At 36.1% G+C, this 19,974-nt stretch overlaps 1 protein-coding gene across 1 annotated transcript; it reads left to right on the forward strand.

The window, feature by feature from the left end:
- The first annotated feature begins 6,085 nt into the window (after window positions 1-6,085).
- LOC113067990 (PDZ and LIM domain protein 7-like) lies at window positions 6,086-19,822 on the forward strand. The gene is made up of 4 exons (XM_026240515.1): window positions 6,086-6,236; window positions 7,058-7,221; window positions 16,782-16,933; window positions 19,717-19,822. The coding sequence occupies exons 2-4, from the start codon at window positions 7,123-7,125 to the stop codon at window positions 19,805-19,807; spliced, it is 342 nt and encodes a 113-aa protein (XP_026096300.1). The 5' UTR covers window positions 6,086-6,236; window positions 7,058-7,122; the 3' UTR covers window positions 19,808-19,822.
- Window positions 19,823-19,974: the final 152 nt, after the last annotated feature.

Below are 19,974 nucleotides of genomic sequence, written 5' to 3' on the forward strand. Positions count from 1 at the left end.
TATTTTAATGACCAAAAAGTACACTTACATGTATTTGTTGTATCAGCCTTTATCTAAAGCAAAGTACAAAATAAAAAAATAAAAAAATAAAAAAAATAATAATATTATTGAATAATACAGATATTTGGGTTATGTTTTACAATAGAAAACTATTTCTTTTAAATTCTAAGTTTAATTAAATATGTACCTTAATGATTCTTTGTAATTATTTGTGATATTTATTAGCAATATCTAAGATATAAGAGAAAGAGAATTATTTCACCACCAAAGTTCTTTTTTTTTTCTTCTGTGTACTATTTGGCTTTGTTTGAATTTTGTGTGTGTGTTTCTTTTGGAAATAACTACAAACCAATATTTGTTGCCAAAGCCCTTACTTAGTGATATATGTTTCAATATACACCATGAATACAGAACAACTTTGTAATTTCCACAAATAGGTAGAAGCATCTAGTTTTTAAACAAAATAACTGGTAATTGATAAAAAAAAAAAAAAATCACATACTTAATTTATTTGATTTAAATCTACCGTTTATAAATTTGAATATACTGTACTGTTGGCATTACCACGGAAATGCTTCATTTTCATCCTTCATCCAGCAGAGGACGCTGAATATCATGCCATCACAACCTGTTTAAATGATTCCCAGATTATCTTTAATGCAGAATTGATTCAGTAAATAGTGTAACTATTGTCTCACCTTAATATCTGTAAGACTAGCTTGTGCTTCAGAGAGATTTGACTGTATTTAGAGCACATTGATTTCTAAACAGTCCCCTCATTTGTCTCTGTTGCTTTATGAGTGCATTAGCTCAGAGCGTAAAATAAACTGGAATCACTCTCACTGCTTTTTCAAGAGGACAGTTTGAACTAGAGTACATTATTGATCCCCATTCTTTGAACAGATGCTAATAATAGCTTCTTTATGCATTGGTGTGGTCTGTGTTTACACGACATCTTATTTAGCCCCCATTAACATCATTGGCATGCTTTTAGACTGTCTAACATGTCAGACTGTTTAAAGAGTCTGTAGTCTTTGTAAAAGCTGTCGTCCTGTGGATGGAGGGAAAGGCCAGACAGGGTCTGTGTGATTTAGGTACCGTGCTGTGCAGTAAACACTGTTATCTCTCTGTGAATGTGAGGATTTTTGGGTTTCATCATCATAAATCATTACTTATATGACTGATTCAGTATGGTAGTGTTACTTTTTCTCAAAATTGTAAAACTGCACCTTTTGAAACCTGCACCACCAAGTAAAAGTACTATTCCATAAGACTGAAACAATCTGACTTTATACATTATGTTTATTATCATATATTGAGCTTTTTCAAGTCATTTATTTTAAATTGTATTTGCTATGTGTAGGTATATATATATATATATATATATATAGAGAGAGAGAGAGAGAGAGAGAGAGAGAGAGAGAGAGAGTACTGACAAAGTTATGTAAATGTCTCTGTGTATATATAGCTTTTTTTTTTTTTTGCCAGGACATAGTATTTTGTATTTTTCACCCACTTTATTTTTACAATTTCAATTATTACAAAATTAAATTTTTCATATTTTATATTTCATATTATATTCCTATTTTATAAATATTTGCCTGTACATTATTTTTACGTGGTATGAGCAATACATTTCTTTCTTTCTTTTTTTCATCAGTGCAATGTGTCACATAAATTAAATATAATTCAACTATACTTAATTTTCCTTTTCTTTAATACATACTTTTATTGCATGGTCGGAATATAAGCTGCTTAATAGTAGTTAAAAAAAATGTTATGCAATGTAGCGTCCTTATAAAGTAAAAAATAAAAAGCTTTATGGGGGTTGCGGGAAGGTCCCTGTAGTGTTTTATTTTTTTCTGTAGGTCCAGCCCACGTTTGATGACGTCACTAGCGGAGGGACCACATGAGGCTCGCAGCGCCGCCGCAGCTGCACAGACGCGACGCGACTCATCTCCAGACCTGCGCGCACAGGTAAGCGCGAGCTCATCACATGACGCAAGACAGGAGAAACTTTAAAACGGTTTTACATGAATTTCAGTTAAATACTTTTAGTGTGTGGGAAAGCGGGGCAAGTTGTCACTACAGCACTTGCTGTTTATTGACGCCGATTTGAGAAGAATATGTTTTTTTTTAATGTGAAACTGTCTTAAGTAAAATAAGTAAAATAAGTAATTTTCTAAAATGCAGTTTTAAATAACCATTTTTTTAAATGCAGATTGAAAAGAGTAAGACAATTAAAAATAATAATACAAATAAAAATATACCATTGTTTTGTTCATAGAACTGATAAAACTCATAAACAGCATGTTCTTATATAAATGTGACAACTTGCCCAATCCGAATCACTTGTTTTAGAAACACAGTTCAACCCTTTAGTTTTATCTTCTTATATTATATTTATCTGCATTCTAGTGATGCATGCTAGTGTTAGTGTGTGTGTGTGTTTACTTTAATCAAGAACTATAGAAAACAATGATGACGTTGGTTATTTAATTTATACTAATTTATAAGGGCTTTGAGTGAGTTGAAACCACACTGATGTTCACTGATGAAATTAATGAATTCACGCAGTATTTCTTTTTTGTAAAATATGTTAGATTTGAAAAACGAAGTTTAGCAAAATCGATATTTGTGTTGACATGGCATGCCTGCAAATTGCCTAATAATATCCATAACGCATGGAGTAAATGTTAAGTGTGAAATGGTGAGAATAAACTGAAATCAGGATTTGGTAGTGTTAGGATTTGGTAGTGTTCTTCAGGAACTGTATTGTCTCATAATGTCTCGGAGGGCAACATATGGATGGGGGGATGTCATATGTTATTCAGGCTAGGGTCCATGTCTGTCTTCACCCCTCTGCTCTGGATGAGCAAATTAGACAGGCAGCAGATGAGGAAAATTATTTAAATCACTAAATTACCAAGCATAAAAATTATTATTATTATATTATCAGTGTACAAAACAGTTGTGCTGCCTCATGTTTTTTTTGAACCTGTTATACTTTTTCCAGGATTCTTTTATTAATATATATATATATAATATATATTTTTTTAATAAACAGTATTTATTAAAATGGAAATCTTAACACTACCGTTCAAGAGTTTGAAGTCAAATTTGGATTACATTTTTTTCTTTCTTTTTTTTTTGAAAGTAATGAAAACTTTTATTCAGCAAGGATGTGTCAAAAGGATAAAAAGTGATAGCAAAGACTCATTAGACTCAGAGACTTGTTAGAAAAGTTGTTAATTTTAAATGAATACTGTTCTTTTTCACTTTTTATTCATTAAAGAATGCAGAAAAAAACAGCACTGATAATGTTGTTTCCAGCACTAATAATAAATCAGCACATTAGAATGATTTCTGAAGGATCATGTGTCAATGAAGACAGGAAATTCAGCTTTGCATCACAGGAATAAATTACATTTAAAAGGAAATTAAAACTGAAAACCAATATTAGAAAACTTTTTCAGGAGATTATATTTACAAATTGGTATATAAACCATAAATTCAACTGACTCATGGGTCACCGACACATTCACATGTAAGCATAGCAAGCAGATGCGCAGATGCTCAGATGCTCAGATGCGCAGACACTGTTTCATTATTTATTTTTAGCATGCAGAACATTGATTGGTCCTTGTGAAGATCTGCTCACTGTTCCAGGAACTAGCACCTTTTGGGGCTTTAGTTATTGCTTTAGCAGTGTTTCAAAAAGTCAAACTCTTGCTCTTATTTAGAGATTTGAACAAACTCAAAATCGTAACTTCTGCGTTTAACCCTTCCTACAGTGCTTTTGCTCCAGACATGAACGATACCTTACATCTTTTCTATGCAATTAGAGTTCCAGGTTTGAAAGCATTGTCAGCAGGTATCAGACGACTGAATTAGTTACTCGTCTGGTTTAACTGCATTGATTCAGTGCAGACAGATCAGGATTAAATTAGATTAGTAGTTGCATACAGCCAGACAGATTCTTTGAGTTTATGCGCATGATATTTTTAGTCAGAAATGTCTCACACACACACACACACACACACTGCAATTGTGACTTAAATGTGGTTAATGCAGTTAAATCTCTTTGTAATGCTAATGAATAAGGTCATCTATGACCAGCGGCCAGAAGAAACACAACACAAAGCAGCAATCTGTTTTCCTTGTGTCTCCCGCTGGAGTCGCTGGATCTATAACGCATGTTGTTGGAGAAAACTGTAAACCAGAGAAGCACTTAATCCGACAGCTATTATGAACACACACACACACACACACACACACAGACAGCGTGTATTGTTCTGGCTTTGGTCTCAGCTGTTCTCACTCAAGCCTAAAGCTACTTACTGCCGCCACTCAGCATGCCTCTGAATGCTCTATTGTGTGTGTCCGCATATATCATTTATCTTATGCCACTAATGTGATTTCCATATTGTGTACTGCTGCACTTCTGTGGCAAGAGTGATGAGTGTGTGTGTGTGTGGAGAGGGAGATGAACACATTGAGTATGATGAGTTTTAAACTATTGATATTACATCTGGGTCAGATACCGGACAAACCCCTCACTCAGCACACACACACTCACACACACAAACACACACACACACACACACACACACACACACATGGTCCGTTCATTCATCTATTCATCCATCCATTCCTCTATCATCAATTCATTCATCCATCCATCCATCCATCCATTCCTCTATCATCCATTCATTCATCCATCCATCCTCTTCCCATCCATCCATCCATTCCTCTACCATCCATTCATTCATCCATCCATCCTCTTTCCATCCATCCATCCATCCATTCCTCTACCATCCATTCATTCATCCATCCATCCATCTTCCCATCCATCCATCCATTCCTCTACCATCCATTCATTCATCCATCCATCCATCCATCCATTTCTCTATATCCATCCATCCATCCATTCTTCTACCATTCATCCATCCATTCATTCATCCATCCATCCATTTCTCTATATCCATCCATCCATTCTTCTACCATTCATTCATCCATCCATCCATCATCCATCCATTTCTCTATCATCCATCCATCCTCTTCCCATCCATCCATCCATCCATCCATTCCTCTATCATCCATCCATCCATCCATCCATCCATCCTCTTCCCATCCATCCATCCATCCATCCATCCATCCATCCATCCATCCATCCATCCATCCATCCATCAATTATTCTACCATCCTTCCATCCATCTATCCATCCATTCATTCTTCTACCATTCATCCATCCATCCATCATCCATCCATCCTCTTCCCATCCATCCATTCCTCTTTCATCCATCCATCCATTCCTCTACCATCCATCCATCCATCCATCCATCCTCTTTCCATCCAGCCATCATCCATCCATCTGCAATATTTTCATACATTTTCTATCATATTTCAATCTTTCCATCCATCTATCCATCTACACATTCATCTGTCATCTTCCCATATTTTCATCCATCATTCCATCTTTCCATCCATCTGTCCAGTCATCCATCCGTCTATTCAACTCTCATCTTTCAGTCTTCATCCATCCATCCATCCATCCATTGTCCGTCCATTTATCCATCATCCTTCTACCATCTTCCATCCACCCATATTTATATCGAATTGGAAATTGTAGTGCAACAGAAGCCGTGCACAATCACCACAGCACAGTACAACATTCTAGAAACATTACTATAATTTTCCATCATTTGGGTTTGTTTAATGAGAGTAACATTTGTCTTACTGATAGCAGATGAAGAGCATTCTGGATAATGCGTGATGACAGCATGGATCACATGTGAATCTCATCTGTATTTCAGTGTTTAGAGTAATCTTACTCTTGTCCATGATGAATTATTGGACAATATGAGCAATAGACAGAGATACTGGCAGGCTAAAGCATTCCCTCTAGAAATGTGCCGGTGATGGGACACCCATCTGACCCGTGGAACATTCCAGCGTCTGATCCTGATCGTCTAATCTCAGGACCTTTGTTTAGGGTTCTGGTGGCTTTATGATGGTTCCTTCTTAATATTTGGCAGCACGTCTAGGGTCTGTTCCCAAAATATCAGTGTGTAAGCCTAGCACCCCCATCCCAACCCCCAAAATACACACACACCCTCTGATAGATGGGTATAAATGGACAGTCTGCTGTCTGAGTGGATCATTTTGTGTTGGACCTTTCGACCTGAATTGCAGAGAAGTCTGTTTCTTTTTGTCAAGGTTGTTGCTTTCTGAAGGTAAAGTTATCTGAATAACATATGCGGAACGATTTATTTTCTTTAACTTTGTTAAATGTATGTTAATTTATGGATTATATATTGTTTTTTGTATTACATTACTGTTCAGAAGCTTGCTTTTAGCTAGGATGCAATAAATTGTTCGAAAGTGATAGTAAAGACATTTATGGCGTTAAAAAGGATTTTTAATTTTGATAAATGCTGTTTTTTGAACGTTCTATTCATGCATGCATTCTATTCAGCATATACTAATTTCTGAAGTGATGTTGTGACACTGAAGACTGAATCAGTGATGCTGAAAATTCAGCTTTGCATCACATAAATAAATTCAATTTTAAATGATAGTAAAATAGTAAATGTAAATAGTAAATTTAAAAAGTTTTTAAATTTTAATAATATTTCCTAATATTATTATTATTATTATTATTATTTAACCACATAAATTTAGATTTGGTGAGCGTAAAAATATTTTAAAAAGCCAAACTTTTAAACTGAAATGTATGTAAAACACAATAATTTTTTTATCGAGACTGAGCATGTTTTTTAAAAATAGGTTTTTTATTCTGCTACTAAACTTCATTAGCAGTGTTTCATAGGGCAAGCCTCTCTGTTTCTATTGCTCAGAAACTTCGAAAAGGCTTTTGTGAGTAAAAACCACCCTTAACATTTTAACAACAGCATAGAAATGCATTGAGTTTTTCCACTCACATTTTATTTAGAAAAAGTCCAAATCTAGTTCTAAATCACAAGCTTTTTCAACGATGTCTGACTGAACTCTTCTGCCTCTCTCTCTCTCTCTGTCTGTCTGTCTGTCTCTCCAGGGCGTTCTGTGAGGAGTTTCTGAGTGTTTGGCAGCCTCTGCGGGTGTGTTTTATATCAGACAGCTATGAGTGGTAAATACAGTGTGGTGTTACAGGGTCCGGCCCCCTGGGGCTTCAGACTGCAGGGGGGGAAAGACTTCAACATGCCTCTCTCCATCTCACGGGTGAGTATGAACACACACTCCTTCAAACATAATACACCCCTTCTGACCCCCCGACACCATCTGTACCCTTTAATGATCTCTCACCCCCCTCTTCATTCTCTTATTGTCTGTTTTTCTGTTGTTTCTGACCCTGTCATTATGTATAGGGGAGAGAGCTGTGAAACTGTGTTTATAATGTCATCATATCTTTACAAAATACCCATAATTTACAGCTGCCTGTGAATGAGAGATACACAGGAGAAAATATTTTTTGCATGTCAAATTAAATCAAACCCATGTATTGATTAATTAATGTCTCTTCTGCTAACCAAGCCTGCCTTTATTTGATCAAATATTAAGTAAAACTGTAATATTGTGAACGATGATTACAGTTTAAAGTATTTAAGAATTATCTAAAATATTTTATTTTTTTAAAAGATGTTTTATGATCCTTAAGAAATCATTCTGATATGCTTATTTGCAGCTCAACATTTATTGTTATTATGTTGGTGAATTGCCACTGTATAAACCCATTCAAATTATTTGATTAAAAATGAATTATAAATTAATTTCCCAGAATAACATCGGTAGCTAAATGGTTTTTGGGATAAATTATATATGCCAGAAATACTTTTGCAAACATCAGTACAAAACTGTCTCTTTGCAATTCAAATATTCTCACGTTTAAACTTTTTTTGTTTTGTTTTTTTGCAAATAATGTGCATAAAAATAAATTGGGATTGCATTTATAGTGTTCCTTTAGCTCTAACAGAAGATCATGTTTCTAGCAAAGCCAGCAGTTTAATTTCTAGAGTGCATGAATTAAAATGATGTATAGCTGAAATACAGTGCAAATAACTTTGGGTAAAATTAAAATCTGGTTAATTTTGATGGTGCAAAGAACAAAGAGCTGCAAACTGTTACATGGACCTAGTCCTGATGTGGACTACTTTTGACAAGACGTATTTCTGTGTACTGTATATATTTATAGGTGCTTTTTTCTAACGTCACTTGATAGCAGACATTGTAAGCCTCTTAGTTTTACCTCCATCTCATTTCATCTTGACTTCAGGACAAACTTAATACACAAGTGGCACAGTTTACCCCACTCCCCCTTGAATATTAATCTTTTTATCTGTTAAGTGATCTATGTAACCTTTCCTTTCCACCTGTTCATACTTTTTTATTTCCTAATGAGTCTTCCACCCTCTCTCTATCTACAGTATCTCTCTCTCTCTCTCACACACACACACACACACACACACTCAGATGCACTTATGTCACACACCCATTTGGGCTTCCAATGCATGACAGCTATTCCCACAATGCCATCTGGCAGAGGAGTGATGTAAATGACCTTCTAATTGATTTTCCTTGCCTCTCTCTATTTCCTTCCCTCCCCCTCTCCAGAATCTTCCTTCTTTTCCTCTGGGCCCCCCTCTTCATCTCAGTGTTTTAAAGTCTTTATTTATTTTATTACGCATTTTTAATGATGCTGTTGTGTTTTACAAGCTATTTTACATTGTTATTTATTATTTTATTTTCAAATAAAATGTATAAATTAAAATAAAATATTAGATTTTATTCATAATTTTATTTTATTTTAAAACAATTATTTAGTTTGTGATGTTGTGGTTCTTCTGGCTGCTGGATGGTCTGGTTTATGGCTAAGATGGGAAGCCAGTGAAAATATTTTATCAATAGAGCGAGAGCTCTCTCGGATCCCGCTTCAGACGTTACTCACACTCCATAAAAGATGTTATTTCAACTTCAGATCCTCAGTAAAAACTGGGAGCGCAGCCGTCAGCTAGCTGGACACATCATAAGTCTATGACTTACAGTCTTGAATTGTTGGGAAGTCAGTATTAGTGATGCTAGTAACTGCATTTGTCAGTATAACAGTAGCTCAGCTGTTTACAAAACTAATGTAGTCATCCAGCGTTTCTAGCAACATTTTTCCAACAAATAGTGTTATAAGTACACCATTAAAAAGTTTATTTAAATGAATAAAATGTTTTCTATTTATTTAATTATATAATTAAATTGTTTATTTAAACTAGCTATTCTTTTATTCGTATAAAATTGATTTTATTGAATTAAAATTGAATTTTATTGGTTGTATTTGATGGAAAGCTAATTTGGTGCAGTGACCAATCTGAATCAGGTTTTCAATCCACGAAAGGTTCTTTATAGTGAAAAAAAGGTTCTTTAGATTGCTAAAATGTTCTTCACGCTAAGAAATTGCTCTTTTAAGAGCTGTTCACTGAAAGGTGGCATCACTGTGGCATCCTCTTTCACATACTTTATTTTTAAGAGTGTAGAGAGTCATGTGTGTAGCTTAACTGAAGTTGAACTACTTAAAGCAGACCTGCTGTCTCAAGTTTTGTCTTGGATTTCTCATGACATCATCTCCAGATGAGTGTGTATGCGTGGGTGATAAACTTTTTGTTGCTGATAAGATAAAATGAGAATGTTCCAGTTCATGTGATGGTAAAGTGCTCTGCAGGTTTCAGCCGTGAGGATTAAACTGCAGTTTTTCTGGCGAGTAGTTGTAGGTTGAAGATGCAGTATTTCTTTGAGCGTTTGTGCTGATTTCAGACAGGATGGGCGCTGTGACAGCTTTAGACTGTAAATAAACGTTTGGGGGGATTGTGACGGTTTGGACGTGGACGGGTCTGAGGTTGTGGGAGTGTGATTTATTTATTTTTTTGTGTGTGTGTAAAGCAGTGGGAAGTTTGGGTTGGTTTGGACCTTCACTGTACCCCGGCCAGCTTTACAGAGATTTAATATTCTGAGTTCTGGTTTATGATGGGATTTAATACAGGGATCTGGTCTAAACCAGGCTTTATTAAACTGTGGTTTGGAACATTGCTACATTCTGGTTAGTGTCAGTTCACAGGATCACAGCTGGGTGTGTGTTCTGTTTCTCTCTTTCTGTGCCATCATGGAGGTACCACTATAGATGTTTTCTCTCTCTAAGTTTGAAGGAAATGTGATTGGCATTTGCCTGCGCAAAACCTGCAGCAAAAAAGCTAGGAGGATGGTGTGGGTGGTTGCCAGGATGTTACTGTGTGGTTGCTAAGGTATTCTGAATGTTGTTTAAGAGCATGTTTTTTCTAGAATGTTGTGGGTGGTTGCTAAGGTCTTGAAAATGTTTTTGTTTTTTTTAACAGTATACTGTTTCTAGAATGTTGTGGATTGTAGGCTGTTATTGTGTAGTTGCTAAGGTGCTCAGAATGTTTTTGTTAACAGTATACAGTTTCTAGAATGTTATGAGTGGTTTCTAGAGTGTTGCTGTGTGGTTCCTGAGGTATTTTGAACATTCTTGTTAACAGTAAAAAGTTTGTAGAATGTTGTGGGTTGTTTCTAGGGTGTTACTGTGTGGTTGCTAAGGTGTTCAGAATGTTGTTTAATGGTATACGGTTTCTAGAATGTTGTGGGTGGTTGCTAGGGTTTTACTGTGTGGTTGATAAGGTGCTCAGAATGTTGTTTAAGAGTATATTGTTTGAAGAATGTTGTGGGTGGTTGCTAGGGTGTTACTGTGTGGTTGCTAATGTGCTCAGAATGTTGTTTAAGAGTATATTGTTTGTAGAATGTTGTGGGTGGTTGCTAGGGTGTTACTGTGTGGTTGCTAAGGTGCTCAGAATGTTGTTTAAGAGTATATTGTTTGTAGAATGTTGTGGGTGCTTGCTAGGGTGTTACTGTGTGGTTGCTAAGGTGTTCAGAGTGTTGTTTAAGAGTATATTGTTTGTAGAATGGTGTGGGTGGTTGCTAGGGTGTTTCTGTGTGGTTGCTAAGGTGCTCAGAATGTTTTTAAGAGTATATTGTTTGTAGAATGGTGTGGGTGGTTGCTAGGGTGTTACTGTGTGGTTGCTAAGGTGCTCAGAATGTTTTTAAGAGTATATTGTTTGTAGAAAGGTGTGGGTGGTTGCTAGGGTGTTACTGTGTGGTTGCTAAGGTGCTCAGAATGTTGTTTAAGAGTATATTGTTTGTAGAATGGTGTGGGTGGTTGCTAGGGTGTTACTGTGTGGTTGCTAAGGTGTTCAGAGTGTTGTTTAAGAGTATATTGTTTGTAGAATGTTGTGGGTGGTTGCAAGGGTGTTACTGTGTGGTTGCTAAGGTGCTCAGAGTGTTGTTAAGGAGTATATTGTTTGTAGAATGTTGTGGGTGGTTGCTAGGGTGTTACTGTGTGGTTGCTAAGGTGCTCAGAGTGTTGTTTAAGAGTATATTGTTTGTAGAATGTTGTGGGTGCTTGCTAGGGTGTTACTGTGTGGTTGCTAAGGTGTTCAGAGTGTTGTTTAAGAGTATATTGTTTGTAGAATGGTGTGGGTGGTTGCTAGGGTGTTACTGTGTGGTTGCTAAGGTGCTCAGAATGTTTTTAAGAGTATATTGTTTGTAGAATGGTGTGGGTGGTTGCTAGGGTGTTACTGTGTGGTTGCTAAGGTGCTCAGAATGTTTTTAAGAGTATATTGTTTGTAGAATGGTGTGGGTGGTTGCTAGGGTGTTACTGTGTGGTTGCTAAGGTGGTCAGAGTGTTGTTTAAGAGTATATTGTTTGTAGAATGTTGTGGGTGGTTGCAAGGGTGTTACTGTGTGGTTGCTAAGGTGCTCAGAGTGTTGTTAAGGAGTATATTGTTTCTAGAATGTTGTGGGTGGTTGCTAGGGTGTTACTGTGTGGTTGCTAAGGTGCTCAGAGTGTTGTTTAAGAGTATATTGTTTGTAGAATGTTGTGGGTGGTTGCTAGGGTGTTACTGTGTGGTTGCTAAGGTGCTCAGAATGTTTTTAAGAGTATATTGTTTGTAGAATGGTGTGGGTGGTTGCTAGGGTGTTACTGTGTGGTTGCTAAGGTGCTCAGAATGTTGTTTAAGAGTATATTGTTTGTAGAATGGTGTGGGTGGTTTCTAGGGTGTTACTGTGTGGTTGCTAAGGTGTTCAGAGTGTTGTTTAAGAGTATATTGTTTGTAGAATGTTGTGGGTGGTTGCGAGGGTGTTACTGTGTGGTTGCTAAGGTGCTCAGAGTGTTGTTAAGGAGTATATTGTTTGTAGAATGTTGTGGGTGGTTGCTAGGGTGTTACTGTGTGGTTGCTAAGGTGCTCAGAGTGTTGTTTAAGAGTATATTGTTTGTAGAATGTTGTGGGTGGTTGCTAGGGTGTTACTGTGTGGTTGCTAAGGTGCTCAGAATGTTTTTAAGAGTATATTGTTTGTAGAATGGTGTGGGTGGTTGCTAGGGTGTTACTGTGTGGTTGCTAAGGTGCTCAGAATGTTGTTTAAGAGTATATTGTTTGTAGAATGGTGTGGGTGGTTGCTAGGGTGTTACTGTGTGGTTGCTAAGGTGTTCAGAGTGTTGTTTAAGAGTATATTGTTTGTAGAATGTTGTGGGTGGTTGCGAGGGTGTTACTGTGTGGTTGCTAAGGTGCTCAGAGTGTTGTTAAGGAGTATATTGTTTGTAGAATGTTGTGGGTGGTTGCTAGGGTGTTACTGTGTGGTTGCTAAGGTGCTCAGAGTGTTGTTTAAGAGTATATTGTTTGTAGAATGTTGTGGGTGGTTGCTAGGGTGTTACTGTGTGGTTGCTAAGGTGCTCAGAGTGTTGTTTAAGAGTATATTGTTTGTAGAATGTTGTGGGTGGTTGCTAGGGTGTTACTGTGTGGTTGGTAATATGTTCAGAACATTTTTGTTAATAGTATACTGTTTCTAGACTAAGAAATTGCTCTTAATTTTGATATTTTGACATTTTATTAGTGAGATTATTTTAGCACAGTAATTTAAATCAGTTTAGTTATTTTTACCTAAAACTAAAACTATCAAAAACTGTTGAATTAAATTAAAAATATACACAGGAAAGAATATGTATCTGTCGGGTCCATTTAATGTCCCTTGTGAGAAAACATGTAATGAAGATTACTCTGCTCCTCCTGAAATCTGATATAACAATTTCACTGAATTATTAATGACATAGCATTCAAGTATAAACTGTACCACTTCTCCTGATCATGTCAGCAGATTGTGCTTCCAGTCTCACCTATAAATCTGCCCAAAACCGCCTGCAAGATTCCACATGTGAACGTGAGACGAGCAGGAAAAAAATTCAACCATTCATTCAGCCATTTCTGCTGTCTGATTACACAGCACTCTGCAGTGCTTGACTGATTGGTCAAAACCGTTCAAAAGCTTGAAGATGATACTTTTTATTTTTTAAATGTTTTTTAAAGAAGCCTCTTATGCTCACCAAGGCTTAATTTGGTCAAACATACAGTAAAGACAGTAATATTGTGAAATATTATTACAATATTCTATTTGAATTCATTGTCAAATGCAATTTATTACTGTGATGGAAAGCTGAGTTTCCAGCATCATTACTCCAGTCTTCAGTGTCACATGATCCATCCTAAATCATTCTAATATGTTGATTTACTGCTCAAGAAACATTTATTTATATGGATGTTGAATACTTTTGTAGAAACCATGTAGAACTGTCACTTTTGATCAATTTAATGCATCCATGCTGAATAAAAACATGAATTCCCTTTAACTGAATAATCACCCATTTTTTATATTGCTATAGTGCCAGAAACAAACACAAGCATTCATTACTATCCAAGACTGAATGAAATGCCCCTCTGTCTGACTTTTTGAAAACATGGCTTAATTATTTGTGCAGATCTGTTCAGTGTAACGTGATGAAGCAAATGGTATCTGTCTCACACACTTCATCTGAATATTACAGCATTCTCTCTGTCTCTCAGCAGTGACGTTTCTTGACCATTTTGGCCTGTCTCTATGCACAGACTGCATTAGTATTGATTGCGACAGCACTCGTGCCATGCCTCAGACACACACATAAGGCATTTTATGAGTATTCACAGCTAGTTTATGTGAGTTTAATGAACGCACCTAGTTTCGCTGAACGGGGTGGCGTGTCTCTGAGGGACGTTTATGAAGTTGAATAGACTTTCTGTTCACTGTTCACCCAGCAGCCGTGCAACAGAAACAGTAAAACCACTGATGCTGGAGTGGCAGACCATCTGTATGCGCTATGACTTCACGGTTACGCTGGGTAAATCACCTACTGTTTTATTTCAGGTTTATATGTGCTTTGGTGTTACTGGGAAACTGAATGCACTTTTCAAGACAACATGAATGAGATTTTATATCTACTATTGTACATAATGCTTCTGTGTTTTACAGAAGCAGTGTGAAGTTTTTGCTAAACATCTACTTTTGTGGGTTAATGCTCCTTTTATGGAATAGCTCACCCAGAAAAATCTATTCTGATGAAGACACAATGTCATCTACATCTTGGATGGTCTGAGACTGAGCAAATATGTATTGTTTGAGTGAACTATTCCAAGAATTACCAAATGTCTACACTGTTATATAACTGCTTTCTCCTTTGCGAACATAGTTTGGCGTTGAGTGTCAATTGTCGCATGAAAACTTTTGGCACTGGTGCTCTAACCAGCACTGAAACCAGCAACTCTCCAATTACTGGCGTTTGCGTCTTGACTTTCAAAACCACCGACACACCACATGAGTAAACAAGTAGTAAAAATATTTAGCACCAGATTCAGGCCCAGCTAAAACACACCAAAATAAGTGTTCTCATACAGGCTGCGGGAGTAATGATGCTGAAAAGTCATCATAGGAATAAACTACATTTTAAAATATATTACAATAGAACACAGTTATTTTAAATTCTAAGAATATGTCAAAATTGTATTTTTTTATCACAATACTATTAATCAGTATTGTGATGAATTGACCAGGAGTTAAGTTATAGTCGTAGTTCCTTGTCAAGTCAAAATGTGAATTTGATCAATTTATTAAAAAGGTAGCACATGTTCTTACCCAATTTGTGACATTTATTTAATATCTTTTATATCTGCAGCTCTAGAAACTCTGTAAGTCAATGAATAAATGCATGCATTTTCTTCTTGGCTGCATTATTTTTTCTTTAAAGACTCCAACCAGAGTTCGTCTTTGCCCTACGGATGAATCAGAATGACCTGACCCCATTCACTAAACATACACACATATGTATGCAAATACACACACACACAGACACACACACACAGACACACACACACACACACACACACACACACACACACACACACACACACACACACACTTTTTGTTCTTCCATCAGACCTCATATTGGTCCCATTTCCTTTCTTTTGAAACTCACTTCCTGATTTGAGATGTGTTTAATGTGTGTGTTTATGTGTGTGTAGTGTCCGCTCTTGTCCTCGAGGGCACAGCATGCAACTGAACTCAATCAAAGACCAACAGGCCACATGTTCTCAAGCGCATTAATGAGAGAACCCAAGAAGCGTTTACAATCGCACACGACGGCTCAGAAACAACCCCAAAACACATGTTTGCAAGTTAATTATGTGTTTCCACCTTCAAATTGGCTTTGCTTTAGCTATCCCCAGATTGTGGTTTCTTGAAAAACAGCGTCCGCGTTGTCTTTGGGTGCCGTCGCGCTCTAATTGCTCTCAGATGCTCTTTGTGTTTTATTTCTGTTTACTCTCCAGTTGAAACAGAAGTTATGACAGAAATCAAAGAACGCGGTGCGCTTTTGTGTTATTGTGGCATTAAACCAGCGAAGCTGCATATTTGTACCACATGTTTTCAACCAGGTTCTTGTCTTTCCGCCGCATAAATGTGTTCTTGAGTGCACAAGAACGAGCGCCGCTTTCATGCAGGATCGTAGCAAAACATTGATGAATGAGATGCAGTCTCAGATGTTTACAGCGTCTCGTATAAAAGGCACACAGCTGAGCACACATGAACACATATGTCTGCCATCTGCAGGGTTTGAGTTTATATAAGATAATCTTATTAAAGAGGTGGTCATGTGATAATTGAAGAGCACTCGAGTGGTTTGAGACTGGAAGTGTACTGCAGTCTTTCAGAGTTATCTTTACTTAAATTGTGTTTGAATTGGCCTGACCACACCGGCCTCAGGTTCGATGTGATTTACGCACCACTTCAACTGAGTTTATTTTGCACTAAACCTGAACTTTTGTCTTGAGTGGTTTACTGTTGAAAGCTCTGCTGTGTTTGAAGGGAATCTCTTTTACTGATGCTCTCTAATTGTTTCCTAAAGCTTTTACAGAGTTGTGTTGCTATTATTTCGAATAAATGCTGTTCTTCTGAACCTTCTTTTCATCAAAAAATATTAAAAAAGTCATGGTTTTCATAAAAATATTATTTTTGACATTTATAATAAAGTGAAATGTTTCTTGAGCAGGAAAAAAGCCATATTGGAATGATTTCTGAATGATCATGTGACACTGAAGACTGGAGTAATGATGCTGAAAATACAGTAATAAGATTTTACAGTATTTTTGTATTTACTGCATTTTCATGCAAGAGATTTATATATATATATATATATATATATATATATATATATATAGTTTTATACTTCACAAAACTGAGATTCTAAGTTAAAATAAAATTAACTGTAGGTATTTTGGTATTTATATTTAAAGGAGCCACCCAATCAATTGGTGGCATATTTAACAGTAAGATATGTGTCCCTGTGTTGATTTGTTGATTCTCTGTGTGTTTCAGCTGTCGGATGGAGGAAAGGCTGCTAAAGCAGGAGTGGCCGTGGGAGATCAGGTCCTGTCCATCGACGGCATCAGCACTGACGGCATGAACCACCTCGAGGCTCAGAACAAGATCAAATCCAGCACAGACAAACTCAGCCTCTCCTTACAGAAGTAAGAATATGCATGCACTGCTTTGGTAATGGGCAAAATAGTTATTGATTATGCTGAAAATGACAAATACATTAAATACACAATGATTCTGGAAATAGTACTTTCCAGTTTTTAAGTATTCTGAATAGTACAAACATGCAGTCTGTTTCTGCAATATAAATATACTGTACTGTGCACATTATGCAAATTGAATACACAGAATATACAAACAACCTTTGCCAAATGTGCAGTATACAGCAATGCATAGACTACTGTATCCTTTGTTTTATTATAAGACATTATAGGGTTATAAAATGTATTCACTAATTTAAGTGAATTAATGTTTATTTATTTATTATTCTTTTACTTTGTATTTTTTATTATTTTTGATTAGATAATTTTTTTTTTATTATATATTAGTTTATTTTATTTGTGTTTTTATTTAAAATGAAAGTTTTTTATTTTATTATTTGTCATTATTTTATCAGTTTATTTTGACAAGAAATGTAATATCCCAAGACATTTGATAATTTTGTGTGAGAAACAATATGAACTCAAAATGTTGTTATTGTAATGTAATCTTACCTTCACACGCATTTAAGAAGCCTTGGCAAATGAGAATCTACCATTTTGTTTGTTTATACAATGCATTGCTTATATTTTATTTGTTTATTTATTATAATTTGATGAATAAGGGAAGTCTCAGAAGTAATGAAGCTAAAGCAATCAGACTGCACAAGTTCGAGATGAACACAATCTGATATTTTGTGTAAGCGCTCACATTCGGTCTGTAGTATGTGCAGAGAACTAGTGGAGCACAATTGTCCACACCTTTGACTGGTTCTCTCTGGTGTGTATGAGGGCAGAATAAGAGTGTTTTGTTTCCATGTGTGCGCCAGCTTCCTGTTTCTCTGTTTGGTCCACTAATGGAAAGTTTTCTCTCACTGTCAAGCCATGGGAATCACACACGCACATGCTGACACGTAATGCTCTCAGTTTGCTCTGCGGTGACAGAAAAACACGCACGCGTTGGTCTGGTGGAAATGAAAACATCAAGAGAGAGTCTGGCACTGACAGACAGACACATGAGCCGTGTCAAACATGACAATTAGGAGAGAAAATATGCTCAAATGTGGGTTTTTTTCAAGAGAGATATGCAATGAAGCCTTTTTTTTTTGGACGTTTAAAAAAATGTATGTCAGGACCACTGTCGTCAAAATGATAGACACTTAGCATAGAGTTTGGTTTGGCGGTATGGTTCTGTTCTGGACAAAAACTCCCTGCCCATCTATGCAGCCTGTCATGAATGAGCACAGCAATAATAAAACAGAATGGATGAGCCTTAACTTTTATAAAGAATATCTCTTTGGGTTTGAGACTTTAGTCTTTGCAACTTTAGGGATGTTATCTATTCAGGAAAAGCTTGTAACAGTCCAAAGAGAAAGTATTTTTTCTGTTTAGATGAACTCCATTTCGAGCATTGTGGATTTCTGAAATGTTTCTGTTCAATTCATAGTGTTGCCTCTAGGGTACTACATACTGTATATCCAGGGTTTTTAGTTAACTAAAACTAAAACCATTAAAAAAATTACCTGGAATGAAATAAAATATTTAAAAATGTAAGCTTATTTGGTGTAATTTGAAGTACTTAAATAATGAAATAACAAAATAATAAAATCCTTTTTTCCCCCTTTTTTATTTTAGTTAAAGGATTAGCAATTTTGTTATTTTCATGAATTCTTTAAATTCTGTCTATGTAGTTTATATAGACATGACACGTATACAAACATACATTTGACTTATTTTTATTTATTTTATTTCATTTATTAAAGTAATGCTTTTTTATGGTTTTTAGCTAATAAAATTAACCCTGGATATTATTCAGATAGCTGCTAAACATGGCAAACTGCTGCTCTGTTTTGACAGTAGCTGACCTGAAAAAGAAAACTTTTGTTGCATGAATTGCATTTAGAAACATTTCAGAATATGCATGAACTCTGTAGCTTGGCAAAATAGACAGGTTTGAATTGATGTACTAGGAGGAGTATTGCAAGAAGTCAAGTTTCTCATCTTTCTACGCTGACAGCCATTCAAAAAACGGCAGTCATGCCCTGTTGAAGTTTTGGCCATATCAAGCAACATATCATTTACAAATGTTTCATTATATTCTAAATGTTTGGCATGTCTTTTGTCTTCTGCACAGCAGTGGTACTGTATGCTTTAGTCTGGGTTATCATCGTGGTTTGGGTTTAGTTTGACCTCTTATGGCTTATATTTTCTGTTATTTGTAATTACTGCAGCCTGCAGGTAATGGGTAATGTTATTCATTAAATGCTTTTGTGTGAATCTGAAACTGTTGAGAAGCAAGACACTGAGAGCCCAGCCGTTTGTATGTTCGAGTGTGTTGAAGTGTGTGTCTGCGGATCTTAAGCACTTAAGGGTTTTATTGGAGAGCTGCTGTGGAGATGCCAGACTCGGCTCCAGCTGCAGAGATGTGGAGTTTTACAGGCTTTCTGGTGATTCTCATAGATGACAGTAGAAAATCGGGATATTTTATTTTATTATATTTTTCATTTTAGCGTTTTATTTACTTGACATAATTTCCTTTAATGAGAGTGAAAACACACTTTTGCTCTTAATATGGGCTTTTGAACATCATTTAATGACAAGAAAATCTATAAATGTATAAAACAAGGGATCTGTATGCTTTCTTATTATTTTGTATGTATATAGTGTATTGTATAACAACAAGAATATTAATAATAATCTCTCTCTCTCTCTCTCTTGTTTTCTTTCTCTCTCAGGGTGCATTTACACAGATCAAATGTAGTTCTCCTCTCTATATTGGAGGAGTTCCTAATTATGATATTACTAAGACGAGCGCTGGCGTCCTGAGACCCTTCAGTGGAACTGTGCAGAAGGTACTAGAGTTTAGAAACTACAGACACCCACTGCACCCTAACAACTACATAGCAATGTTAACAAATAGTCATGATTATTAAGAAGTGTAAATTCAGCAGCAGTTAATTCAATATGAGATTGAATATGCTTAGTGTCCAATG

Source organism: Carassius auratus, linkage group LG30F (assembly GCF_003368295.1).
Source record: "Carassius auratus strain Wakin linkage group LG30F, ASM336829v1, whole genome shotgun sequence".
Taxonomy (NCBI): domain Eukaryota; kingdom Metazoa; phylum Chordata; class Actinopteri; order Cypriniformes; family Cyprinidae; genus Carassius; species Carassius auratus.